Genomic DNA, 12,924 nt, shown 5'->3' on the forward strand with positions numbered 1-12,924 from the left:
ATGAGTAATTATGTACATATATTCTCTGAAAGTGTTCTCCATGTCAGGATGAAAGGAAATATTTTCTCAAGGATCTGCTGAGGTCAAATAGTGAAGGTAATTTGTGTTCATAAATGGTTAATTGTGACTTAAAAAGACACGTATATACAGGAACGTCAGGATAAATGTCATTGGAACTTCTTGTTTTTTTAATACACCTTAAGAAATTAAACAAAGCAAATGCATTTGGTGGTGCCCTCAGGAAAAGTCCAGTCACTTCCTGAACAGTAATCTGCCTGTGAGCAGCCGATAGATTCTCATTGTTTGCCATTTCCATTTTCCAGTAATGGGAACGATTACTTGATCTAGCCAGTTTCTGTTGCAGAGCTGGGAAAACGCACATTTTAATGACAACATTTCTTCTATTTCCACAAAACAACACAGAAAAAAACCCCGAAAAGCATAACCTGATTTTGGTACCGAGAGGCATCACTTCTGATGATGAATATTGTTTTATTTTGGAATTAAGTGTCTATTCTTCAGGAACGAGATGTATCTTGCTGTTCTGGTGATTTTCTTGCAGTGTAAGTTTGATAACTAAATATCTGGGTGACTGCATATGTTTCTGGTCTGTTGGGGCTTTTTACTGTTTTCCATTACTGTCTCTCAATCTGTAAGCTTTGAAAATAACATTTTTTTTTATTTTTTTTCCAGGTTCAGAAATTTACACTCAGGAGAGAGGTAGGTAATGATAGTTGTGGGTTTTTTTCACATACGAATTTAAAATAAGTGCTTTAACTAATTCTTCAGCCATTGTGTATCTATAATATAGTTTATCTGGATTTACTGTACTATAGCTCAGTATGAAATTTGACCATATAAAAAAATAAAAAGTCATTATTTCATGCCGTTTCTTGGCATAGTGTTTAAATGAGAGATGTGCTGCTCATGCACTAATAAATGTTTTGGTGAAATCTTTCCTAGAGCAATTTACTTTACTGAGGCATACGAGAGAAGAGACGGGAGAGGAAATTTAATTACTAGCATTTTATTTTTGTCTTTAAAAAACTCTTTCATGCCCATAAGCAAGGAGGTAGGATAAAATTGCAGAATAGAAGTTAATGGCACTCTCTCTTTCTCTTGCACAAGGGAAGATCATGTCTGAGCGGAGTACAGAACTTGGGTGCTGAAAGGAATACATTTACTTTTTACGTTAGCATCTTGCTGACTTCCAGCATGTACACTCTGCGTGCTTCCTTTTTTCTGTCACCAGGGAGAAATGTTTGCTTCTTGTTTTCATGTAGTCTCTTCACATGAAAAACATTCACAATTTTTGCAGTGGTTATATGCCCCAAACTCTCTTTAATAAGGACAATTTATAAGTAGCTGGGAAAAAGGGACTTCTTTAGGTAAAGGAAAAATTTCCTATTCCTGTAGCAAATTTCTAACAGAAATCCTGGACAAAATGGCCATGCCCAAAAGCTGCAAGTTCTAAAGGAAGGAAGAGGGAATGAACTCATAAATCTTTCTCTATACTTCTTCATCTAGCGGTGTGAATAAAAACATTAATTGTACTAGCATAAAAAAAATATTTAAAAAATTAAGCTGCAAATTAATTGTCATTGTGACTATAATCACAGCTCTCTCTGTATAGATTAATGCTATTACAAACTTTATTTTGCAAAGTGCTTGTTAATTATTTAAAAATAGGAGTATTGTATTCAGTATACTTTTTTCAGGGACTAACATGTCTAAATTAATTGGAAGCACTGTTTCTGCATATGATTGTGTATTTGAATTAATCAGACTATGAGTGTGAACGACTCTTGAGAGTATGCTTGCTAGAATGCCAACAACTTAAAGTTAGGCATGTACATGTTTGCGTGCAGAACTTGAACCCAAATTTCTTGTTACGCTCCAGTTATCGTAAACTAGAGATTTAAGATTATCCCAAGCTTGTGAGTTACATGTTTAAAGTGGAATTTGCTGAATGACATAACCCTAAACTTGCTTTCGGATAAAAAATACTGAGGTAACTCCAGGGATTTCTGTTAATTGGGGATGAATTGGCTTGGGTTTTTATACAACTCTAAGCAAAACGTTAAATTTTACTATAATTTTTCAGTTTAATCAGACAACTATAAATACAAAATTATATTCACCTCCCAGTTCTCCCGCCAATTAGAGCTGAAGACAACAAACCATGAAAAATAAGGAAACCCAAGAAGGAGATGCAAACCTATTCCAGTGTCCTCTGTGACTTCTAGGGAATTTAGAAGCTTTGGCCATGAGTATGGTCAAATCAATGATTCTCTTAGTCCCCCAAGGCAAAGACTGAGCAGAAGGACAGTGTGTGCTGTAACAATCAGCAGTGGCCTCTGCTTTATCTGTGCAGGTAAAGCTGCTGCCATTTTCAGCATTTGTGAGACCTGACCACAAAAATTGTAACACTGTTAGGGTACAATGAGTTAATTTTTGTGATTAAAATGTAGCAGCTTGAGATAACAGTATTACATTGGACTTATTGAAAATAAATATAACGTCTTTTTTTTTTTCCCCCATGAAGTTTTTACCTTCAACACAGTTGAAATCAAGGTTCAGCCGTCTGTCAAAGTAAGGAAGGGAACTCCTATCTCAGTTATCTGCCATGCTGATATTAGCAAAAGCAGCAATTTCCAGCTAAAGCATAATTTTACATTTTTTAAGAATGGCAAGCTTGTGTTCAGGACTGTATCAGACAGTGAAGATGCACGATATGAAATACCTGTGACTAGATCTTCAGATACAGGAGAGTATGAATGTACTGTGGAAGCAGGCGGAAAGACAAAATCTAGCAACTCCTTACATGTTTGGATAACAGGTGAGTGTTCCTTCAAACATGGCAGTTTTCTAAGATACAAAAATGAGAAGGACCTTCCAGGGGAAGGTGCTAAATAGTATAGCCTGCAAAGTGTTTTTTATCTGTAGGCATCACAGGACTTCACGAGAGTTTAATACTAAATCCTCATGCTAAGGCACAGGAATGAAATCACAATGCCAAGAATACGTGGTAGATCAGTGACAGTCAGGAATGTAGTCTGTGCCTCCTGCGCCACCATCTCCCCTGTCCTGAACCTCTGTTCCCTAGGCTAGAGAAAGTTTTATTTGTGAAAATTTGTGCCTATAGATCATAAACATGGTGGGGTGGGTAGGTTACTGGAAAAGCTGGAAATAATGTGTTCTGACCTTCTGGCAATCATTAGCAAAGCTAATGTCAACTGGATTCCTTTTGTAGACAATGTTCTATCAGTCTTATTCTTTTATCTCTTATGAGAACAGGGGCCACCCCCATCTATACTCTCTCTAGGCATGTGTTCTTGATTGCAAGTGACATTTTTCCCCCTTGAAAAAGCAACTTAGAATTCAACATTAAATATTTGCAGGGTGTGCAGGGCCTGTAGTGTTTCATCAGAGGACTGCACCTCTAGGTACAGAAGTTGGGATGGCATTTAGTTTCTTTGCTTGCTCATTTCTGAGTGTCAGTAGGAAACACTGAGGAGGAAGCAATCTTACCTTCAAAACAGCAGGTTTCATACTTCACACATTGCATCAGGATTGTACTACACTCTTGAGGGACATTTTATTCGTCTGAATGTGCCTTGGCATGCGCCCAGAGATCAAAGGAACTGTCTTCAAAAGCTCAATTCTTGCAAATCATTTGCATTTGTTCATTAGCATACATCAATACCATAGTCATGAGAGATAGCGTTTATTTCAGGATTTTGCAATGTTCTATTTCCTATCTTATTTTCTGTTATAAGGAATGAACAAGCCAATCCTGACTGCTGAGAAAAAAGAAGTTTTAGAGGGTGAAGTTGTGAAATTACGTTGTGAGCTGCCAGAAGAAGAACCTCCTTTATATTTCTTTTTCCGAAAGATAAAGATCAATTCAACACCTAAAGAAAAACCTGTATTTGAAGCATACCAAAATTTTTCTGTAGCGGAATTTTCTGTTGAAGAGGGAGATAATATTTTACAATTTGATTGCTTTGGTAGGAGAAGTGTAAAACTTGAATTTGAAAGCTCAGAACACAGCAACACAACACTTGTTACAGTTAAGGGTAAGTCTGCTTTTCTTTTTACATTTCTTTGCTTGCTAAAATTAAAAAGTTGGGTCGTAAGGTTTTATTTATTCTTTTGCAGAACCATTTGTAAAGCCTACCCTGAAGGCTGGGCCCTCAAATAATTTTACAGAAGGAGACAGAATGCAGTTTGAATGCTCCACTATGGTAGCCGAAATGCGTGGCATAGAAATCATACTCCAGAAAAACAAAACAATACTGAAGAGTGTACGAGACAAGAAACATTTGAAATACTATGCAGTGGCTACTCTAGAGGACAGTGGTGAATACCTGTGTAAGGTGGAGCAAGGGAGAGCATCTAAAACCACCAAACTGCGTGTTGTTGTATCAGGTAGTGTCTCTGTTCACCTTAGATTTCACTAATTGTATTAATATTTAAATTTAAATTTGGTAGAGCTCAGGATCCAAGTGTAACCTCCAGATCCAAGTGTAATTTTTCCCTTAGTTAAAGGCTATTTAGATTTAGATTTTTGTTTCTTATTTTTGCCTGCCAACACCTTCCAAATAAAATAATAATTTCAAATAACACATATGAGAAGTGGTTTCAAGTGATTGCTGAGTTTGTTTTCCTCTAAAAATTTTATTGTATTAAAATAACATGATTGTGTTTTTCCCTGATTGTAAACTTTCAGTATTTCCTTCATTCTGTTTACTTTGAGATAGTAGTCATATTCTTTTACACTCATTTTAAATGAATTAATTCTCTGTTTTTCTTGCAGAGTTATTCCCCAAACCAATATTGGCTGCGTCTATGAGTGAGCTGGATGAAAATAAAGAATTAACTTTGAGTTGCAGCATTAATGGTTTTCAGGGAGCTAACTTCACTATATTACGGAAAAAGTCAAACAGAGACATCTGGTTGAAAAAGTCTAGAAACGTAACTATGAGAGTTAATGTGAATGATACAGGATCCTATACCTGTAAAGCTGAAGTAAAAGGAATAGTGAAGGAGAGCAAACCTGTAGTGATAAATGTTTACGGTGAGTTGATAACAGAGGCTTAGAACCCCATGGTGAGCAGGGAAAAAATCAAACCCATAAGCTTATAAATGAGCATATCTGTTTACAGAATCAATCTCTAGTCCATGAACTAGCAGAGTGTCTATTCTTGCAATATCGATTTCTGTGAGAGGTGCTTGTCAGCTTTAGCTGTAGAGGATTTGGCCTATCGTGGTCTAATCAGGTCAGGCTTTTCCAGGGCCAGCCCTAGGAGAAGGGAGTTGGCATGTCTTCCTTCTGTTCCCTTGCGTCGGCTAGGTGCCAAATAAACTGTCATTCGTTGCCATTTGCAGGAGCTGGGAACGTTGTGCAAACCTTTCACTCACCAGTTTGATCTGAAACTCTGTCACTGCCTTGAATCCCTCCCCCTGGCCTTCCAGGCAGAAAGCCGTGAGAGCCAGAGGTCATCTGGATAGCTCTACTCCAGAAAGCCAAGTTTTTTGCTATCAATACAACCCCCTCACCAGCATGCTAATGATAAGCAGCCTAGTTTCCTTCCCTCTCATGGAACAAGTACAGTCGGTTCTCAGGTCTCGAAAGGGGGTTTAACTGGGCTGTGTCTCCCTGTGCTGCAGAAACAGAGGTCCCTGATTAGGTGCTGCAGGATCCAGCGCAGGTAATATGGGCAATGGCACTTGCATATATTTTTGCTCTACAGACTTTCTCCTTGGGTCAGAGCTAGGTCTAGAGTTTGGATGATCCATAGCTGTGCCACTAATCCTTTTTGTTTGTTTGTTTTCCTTTACATTCTCCTTATATGCTGTTTTGTTCTAAGTCATATATGTTCTGTTATCTATGTTTCTGTTTTGTTCTGCTTCAATTTTGTCAAAGAGGAAGAGCTTCCCAATATAGGCTATGTGTGCAAACTAGCTAAATATAGTATGCTTATGTTTTCTATAAAATAGTATTATCTTGTTCAGCCTTACGCAATGTAATTTGCAAATTTTTTTTTGTTTTATTCCTCCTTTAGCTCCAGTCTCTAAGCCAATTCTTTCCGTTGTCAGCGGTTTACCGGAGGTGGTGTTAGGGAAGCCTCTACAGTTAATCTGTCGTGCAGTGATGGGAACACCGCCAATAACATTCACGTTCTACAAAGGAAATAAAGTTCAGAAAATAGTAACTAATGACACATATGCTACATTCCTGGATAAAAATATTACGCAAAATGACAAAAAAGAATACAAATGTGGAGCTAGAAATAATCACACCAGTGGTATGAAAACTAGCAATATTCTAAACATCACAGTAATAGGTAAGCCTGTTTTATTCTTCTTGTCTAATGTCATATTTTGATTTTTTAAAACTGTAGCAGCAAATGATGGACTAGGCAAAATATATATGAAATGTTTACAAATTGTAGTCACTTAAATTAAAACTAATTGGAGATCTGTATCAGAGGCTATTTGTCATTACAGTAAAAATCCTGATAATAACCTGAATCAAGTTAACTGGAATGATATTATTTCAATGTTAAAACCGGATATGACTTGAAATCTTACAGAAGCTATTTTAGTAAAACTAACGATAAAGACTTTCAGGACCAGATCCATTTTCCTCAGGTTTCATTTTCATAGGATTAAATGTGTACACAATGATATGATTTTATGATTCTATGCACAGAATATAAATAAATTCTATGCATAGAAGTTCTGAAGCATTCTATGATTCTGTATTGGAGTTAGTCTGTAATTTTACTCACTAAAATAGCGCTAGCTAGATTCCTGGTAAGATCCAAATCTGCACTTTCAGTAATCCCTCTAAATACCTCTGTTACTAGTTGCAGTTTTCAAAGGCACTGAGTATATGTTCAACACCAGAAGCTGCAGTTGCTATGTCACTCTGAAAGTTCTGTTATGCTTATTAGCAGCTAAGAGTTACTGTATACGAGAAAAGTATCTGATCTACAAATATGTGTGAAGTAGAAGGGAAAATTCCTCTGCCCATGAGGGAAGTTGGTAGCTGAAGTTTAAAAAGAAGATAAATTGGAAGAAGAAAGCATGATGTCTGATATAGGCTGGGAATCTTAGCAGTACTTCAAGAAGGGGAATGCAAGTGAAAAACTGTGATTTGCAAGTGTGCCATTGGCAGATACGAAAAGAAACTGAAGCGAATAGTAATTCTGTAGTAGGCCACGTAAGACCAGTATCAGGATGGTTAAATCTTTAAAAACTGTGTGTGTGATATTTCCTCTCATTAGGCGTGCAAGGGAGCATCTTGCCTTGGTAGGATTGTTAAGGTGAGATACCATGTTTCTGTAGATTTGTTTGGTGTGCTCAGAGCAGATGGTAGTGAGGTTTCATGTGGCAGTTCCTGGTTTAGATCCTAGTGCTTGAAAGCTTTGGCTCAGAAAATTCTGTCGCTGATTTAGATACGTTCCAGTCCCATCACAAGCACTTCCCTGTACAAGAACTTACTTGTTAACAGCAGGTTTTGCTCTAAGCCTTAAGGAAGTTTCTTGGATAACCTGTACCCAAGATACGGATTGTACCTTGAATTTAGTTTCAAAATCTAAGATAAATAATTGTGGACAACAGAGTAGCTGTTTGAGGAGACATACTGAAGCCTTCTGCACTAGATGACGTTCCCTAACAGTTGCAGGCTTCATGCTGACAAATACTATCTTTCTGTAAAGATATGACTTACTGTCATCTGTAATAGCAAATGAGGTAAGCAGAAATATAACAGTCTCCTACCTAACTGGAAATAAAGCATCGATTGTGGCTGCTGCTCCTGACAATATTCTTAATATTCCTGAAAATATTCTTAATCTACAGAAGGAACCAACTAATTGTTGGTGTTGACCTTTTAGTAAAGCTAAGCTATGCATCCTGTGCATATTGTTGGCACCTATGTCGTTGTCATTTGACCAGATAGCAACTGCATACAGCTATTGGAAAAAAAATAGAGGCCTTTGGGACTGTAAGTAAGGGAATGGGTGGTGAAAGCATAGCTACGTAAATTGAGTTATCATTATTTGCACTGTCAAACTACGGTGTGTATTAATTTGTAGGTTGGGGCCTGAAGAGCATCCAAGGAGTTTAAGGAAAGAGGCTGGCTGACTTCTGTGGAATGGATATAGTTTCCTTCTGTGTCTGCTTTGTTTCTTTATAGTGCCCTCTCTCTTTCTGGGTGTATAAAATATTTACTAGAGATGATATCTGGCAGAGGCTGTTCCAAAAGATTAATGCTGTGCATTCAGTCTTTGTTTAACTAAGCATTAAAGCAAGTATTTCTAAATACAATATTTTATCAACAAAGTTATTTCTAGTGGTGCTAATATTTGTTTTCTTTTACCTTCCTCTGTAGTACCAATCAAGAATGCCAGCTTGGGCAGTATTCCGTATGGAGAAGTGGAAGATGGCAGTGAGACTGCTTTTCTCTGCTCTGTGAAAGAAGGATCTTGGCCAATCCACTTCAGATTTTTTAGAAAAACTGATCATGAAGTTCTTCTATTTGAAAAAAGTGAAAATGCAGACAGACTCATGTGGCGCAAAGAAGCAATGAAGAGGCAGGACACGGGGACGTATTACTGCATGGCTTCCAATCGAGCTAATGTGGATGTGAAAAGCCGTCCAATAACCATCAGTGGTGAGCTAACTTTTGTGATAAGCTGCAAACTATGTCATCGTGACAAATGAGGTCATGTTATCTGGGATGTTACTAAGTATAACTCCCTTATTTATTTTTGTTGCACCATTGTTAGAAGCTAAACAGCGAGATCTATTTATAAATAGAGATTGTCTAACTTACACAGAAAAGTTTAAGGGATGCTCAAAAGCCAAAGGAGCCAGATGCAAGTTAGAAGCAACCTGTAGTTGTACTGTGTTGTCGCAAAGGAGAGGCTGGCTAGTGCACTTGGCATGCAAGTCTCCTTAAAGTACTTCCCCAGTGTGTAAGAAGGCCAATTTGTAGTAAAATCAGTGGTCAGAGACCGCAAAAGTTGGTAATGATGACCTGTCACTGTACATGCTCTCTTAAATGTGTCTTTCTTATTTCCAGTCATCTTGGCGACTTGGCAGAAAGGAGTCATTGCTGCATTTGTCCTAATACCTATTGCAGGAGCAGTAGCTTTCGCTTTATGGTGGTTTTTGTTTAAGAAGAAAAAGGGTAATGAATAGTTCCCTTCCATTTCTCTGGTGGCAAATGTGTTACATCTAAACTCGCATTTGTTTTGAGAGAGAAGAACTGCGAGGAGGGAGGTTTCAGGAGATGAGTAATTTAAAAAAACTAAAAATCTACTTAAAAATGCTGGATGGCCCAATTTAAGCTGCAAGTGTGCTGTTTTCCAAGTATATTGGGCAGAATGGGAGTATCTAACTACTGGCACTAGTGAAGCAAATGTAACAGGAGATAGGCCAGGATTGCACTGTTCTGATGCGGTCCTACGTCTGGAATTCAGTCCTGTGCAATGTAGAGACAGACAGGGCCTGGGGAGCTTTTTGATCCCTTACAGAGCTATGACAATTTAGTTTTGGGGTTCCAGCTCGGGTGTAATTGAGGGGCTTCTCTAGTCCTCATGAAACAAAGATTATTAGGTTGTGGGGTTGTTTTTCTTCTCCCCATGTAATTCATTTAAGGATTTGTCCTTTATCGTTAAGGTATTCTTTCAGATCTTACTCTTTTAGAAAAGAAATACATCTGGTTTATCCTGTGATATGCAGTACATTGCAAAATATTTGGTAAAATTTAGAGTATCTGAATGTCCCAGACTGCTTAAATTGGCCAGGTTAACGTCTGGGGCTTGGGATCTTGGGTTCTTTGTGAAAGAGACATTTTAAGGGACATGGGTAATAAACAGGATGTAAGACACAGTTTAACTGGTTTATGATAGGCAGGAGAAATTATTATTATGAGCTGGGTAGATAATCACTATATTATTGTTTTGATTTTTACTTTTAAATTCTTTTATTAGGGCAATTACTAATAGATGCTTTTATTTTTCTTTGTTAAGCTAAAAGACCGTCCATGGAGATGTCTGGGTAAGATGGCTTGCGTTATGGTAAGGGTGAAGTATTTCTGTTTAAAGGGCTGCAGGCCTTCCACCAGACAAATATAGTTTATTATGGCACACACCTGCAGACAATAGATGGTTGTGCTTCATGTACCACCTGCTAACACAACAACAGGATGAGGAAATACTTTAAAAATAGAAAAAAAAAAAAAGCCAACTAAGAGAAATTAAAGTTTCAGGCCTGCATTTGAATATGGAATTTAAAATACAGAAATATTAAAGAAGAGTAATGCAAGAGGGAACCTTTTTTTACCTTAACTTTCATTTGTGCTTCTCTTAAAGACCAAGGCAAAATTTTCATTAGCTTCAATAATTCAGAATGTATGGTAGCATAAACAATGACTGATCTTTGCATTTCATCATGTTGGTTTTATTGACTGGTTTTGGATAATTTCATCAACTTTTGTTTGTTTGCTTTTCAGTTCTGCCTTAGCCACAAGCTTGACAAGTGAAAAACTGACAGGTCCGCACAGTGATGGAGACTACTATTCAGGTAGGATGTTGTGCTGTAAGACTATTAAACCAACTCATTAAGTAAATATTTCTTTAGTTTAGGACTTAAATGGATATTCTTCCAAGTATCTTCTATGGTTTTGTCTTTGTACAGTTTTTTATGAGGAAGTCTTATACAAAGATTGGTTTATAAGTGTGCTCAGACACTTCTATCAGGCAATCGGTTAGCAATATTACAGATGGAGAAATCTGGTAAAAGAAAATTACTTCCTGTTTCTGATAGTTTTGACACAGCTGCAAGAAAATTATTTCGGAGGGAAAATTTGTGTTGTGGCACACAGTCCTGTGATGTGACCCGGGTACAGCCATGTGAACTTGTAATGACTGAGCACGTTTCGTTCCAGGATCTCAATGCACTTTACAGACAGACAGATATGTTGTTTAAAGCACCTGATATAAAGAAAGTTACCTCGTGTGTGATTTTTAGCTGATCATTTGAAAAGCTGCATTATTCTCACCTGTGTTATATGAATGTCTTAGGTGTGAATCTAGAAGTAGAATTTCTCGTATGTAAGTAAACACAATGCAAACAGAAGTTGCAGCTGTATTGCTCATTTATTTAATTAACTGTAATAAATATTTTGTCAGCTCAACTTTTGCCTTAATATTTTAGGATCAGGTTACATTGAAGATAGTGAAAATCACATGAAATCAACAGATGAGAGTAAAGGTAATTTCGTACTGCACAGTAGATTTTGAAATTATTTTGCGATAGGAAGTTGGCATGATTTTAGTGATGGTAATCGGAATTTGATAGATCCAGTCCTTTCCATTTTCTCTTTGATAGGGGGGAAGACTTTTTCCTTTGCTGAACTTAATTCTTTTTCCTTATGTGCAAATTGCAATGCCCATTTATCAATTGCAATATGAAATGTAATGGTTGTATTCCAAGCCATCTAATAAATGATGGTTTAAAACTACAACTTAGGCTCAAAATTTAAAGTTCTATAGATCAAAAATTCAGATTTTTTTTTAAATATCTTTTCTGCAGACTTCTGCTTCTTTTACTACTCTGTCCATTTTTAATTTCTGCAGATCTTGAAATATTTAAGCATTAAACCTAAATACAATTTCCTGTGAAATCTGAATCAAATAACCTTCCAAATACCTTGAAACATCAAGGGGAATATATATATATATATATATTCATTAAAGTGTGTCATTAAATACTGCATCATCTAGCATATGTATTCTTCAAGACTGGTGGTTTTAAGATATTTAATCAAAGAATAGTACTTAAATATGTCGTTATTGCCATCTGAAAGTGTATTTTGGTGCATATATTTTTGGTTTATATTGTTGTGAAAATATTCTCACGGGTTAGATGCAATTTCTGATACCTTCTAGAACATTTTGACTAGGTTGTCTTTTGGATGATGAGTTGAAAGACATCTTGAAAGGCATCTAGGGTAACTAAAGATGAAAGTTAGGGTAATTTAATCCAGAGCATGGAACTAGATTCCTGCATAAGCCTGTATGCAACATAGGTGGCAGGAATTTTTAATTGGTAACTTTTAGATGCAATTCTGCGTGTGCAGGGCAGCATAGTACCACAAAACCAAGAGAAAGGTGCTGCACTAAGTTCATGTCACAGGAAAACTTGGAAACAACCTTTGGAAACTCTAGCTCCATTACTGTTGTTTTCTTCCATTGTATCCTACCTGGTTCAGATGAAACGGGCTCTGGTCTAATGATTTGCATGTGTGCCAGAAATAAATGGTTTCAACCCTTACCTACTGTGGATTGGACAGCTTCATAAAAACCAACTAGGCTATTGCAGATCTTTCTACCAGATGTGAAAAACAAGTCTATTATTCATATACCTCTAAAAATAGCAGTATCTAGTCTACATTTGTGTGGCAATAGCTTTTACTTCAGAAAGTGAAAGGGAAGAGCTTATAGTCAGTGCGTGGAAGTTATTCCATTGTGACCTGAATAAGTCAAATTAGAACTCAGAAGACATTCTCATGCAAAACAAGGACAGCAGAAGCACTGGAACATAAGGCTGTATTGATCACTCAGAGTCACGGCTATTGTAGGACACATGTAATTCAAACTTTGTTATTAACTAATATGCTACCTTAAACACTGTTTTTTTCAGCCTCTTTTTTCCCCGCCTTCTCTCAAAAATGCTGTTGGAAGGCTGCTCCAAAACTTTGGTATTCTAATCATTAGATCTTTCTCTAATTTCTGTTCTAAAAAACCCCACAAACAGTTCTGCAGGATTCCAGTCTGGATGACTGTTGTGGTTCCTTTAAACTTTTGTACAAGTCTTGTAGCAAACCGTTTCCACCCTAAGGAA

The 12,924-nt window shown here is 37.0% G+C and overlaps 1 protein-coding gene across 1 annotated transcript in view; it reads left to right on the forward strand.

Annotated features, from left to right (window-relative positions):
* Positions 1-529: 529 nt before the first annotated feature.
* Positions 530-12,924, forward strand: part of PECAM1 (platelet/endothelial cell adhesion molecule 1) — a 30,441-nt gene continuing 18,046 nt past the window's right edge. The window contains exons 1-12 of the mRNA XM_009867849.1: positions 530-563; positions 694-720; positions 2,546-2,839; positions 3,780-4,079; positions 4,162-4,431; positions 4,820-5,080; positions 6,069-6,350; positions 8,405-8,686; positions 9,098-9,205; positions 10,050-10,077; positions 10,532-10,602; positions 11,236-11,292. Coding sequence (XP_009866151.1) covers positions 530-563; positions 694-720; positions 2,546-2,839; positions 3,780-4,079; positions 4,162-4,431; positions 4,820-5,080; positions 6,069-6,350; positions 8,405-8,686; positions 9,098-9,205; positions 10,050-10,077; positions 10,532-10,602; positions 11,236-11,292 — 2,014 coding nt within the window. The remainder of the gene's footprint in view (positions 564-693; positions 721-2,545; positions 2,840-3,779; positions 4,080-4,161; positions 4,432-4,819; positions 5,081-6,068; positions 6,351-8,404; positions 8,687-9,097; positions 9,206-10,049; positions 10,078-10,531; positions 10,603-11,235; positions 11,293-12,924) is intronic.

The sequence above is a fragment of the Apaloderma vittatum genome, unplaced genomic scaffold (genome assembly GCF_000703405.1).
Source record: "Apaloderma vittatum isolate BGI_N311 unplaced genomic scaffold, ASM70340v1 scaffold9314, whole genome shotgun sequence".
NCBI classification, from domain to species: Eukaryota; Metazoa; Chordata; class Aves; order Trogoniformes; family Trogonidae; genus Apaloderma; species Apaloderma vittatum.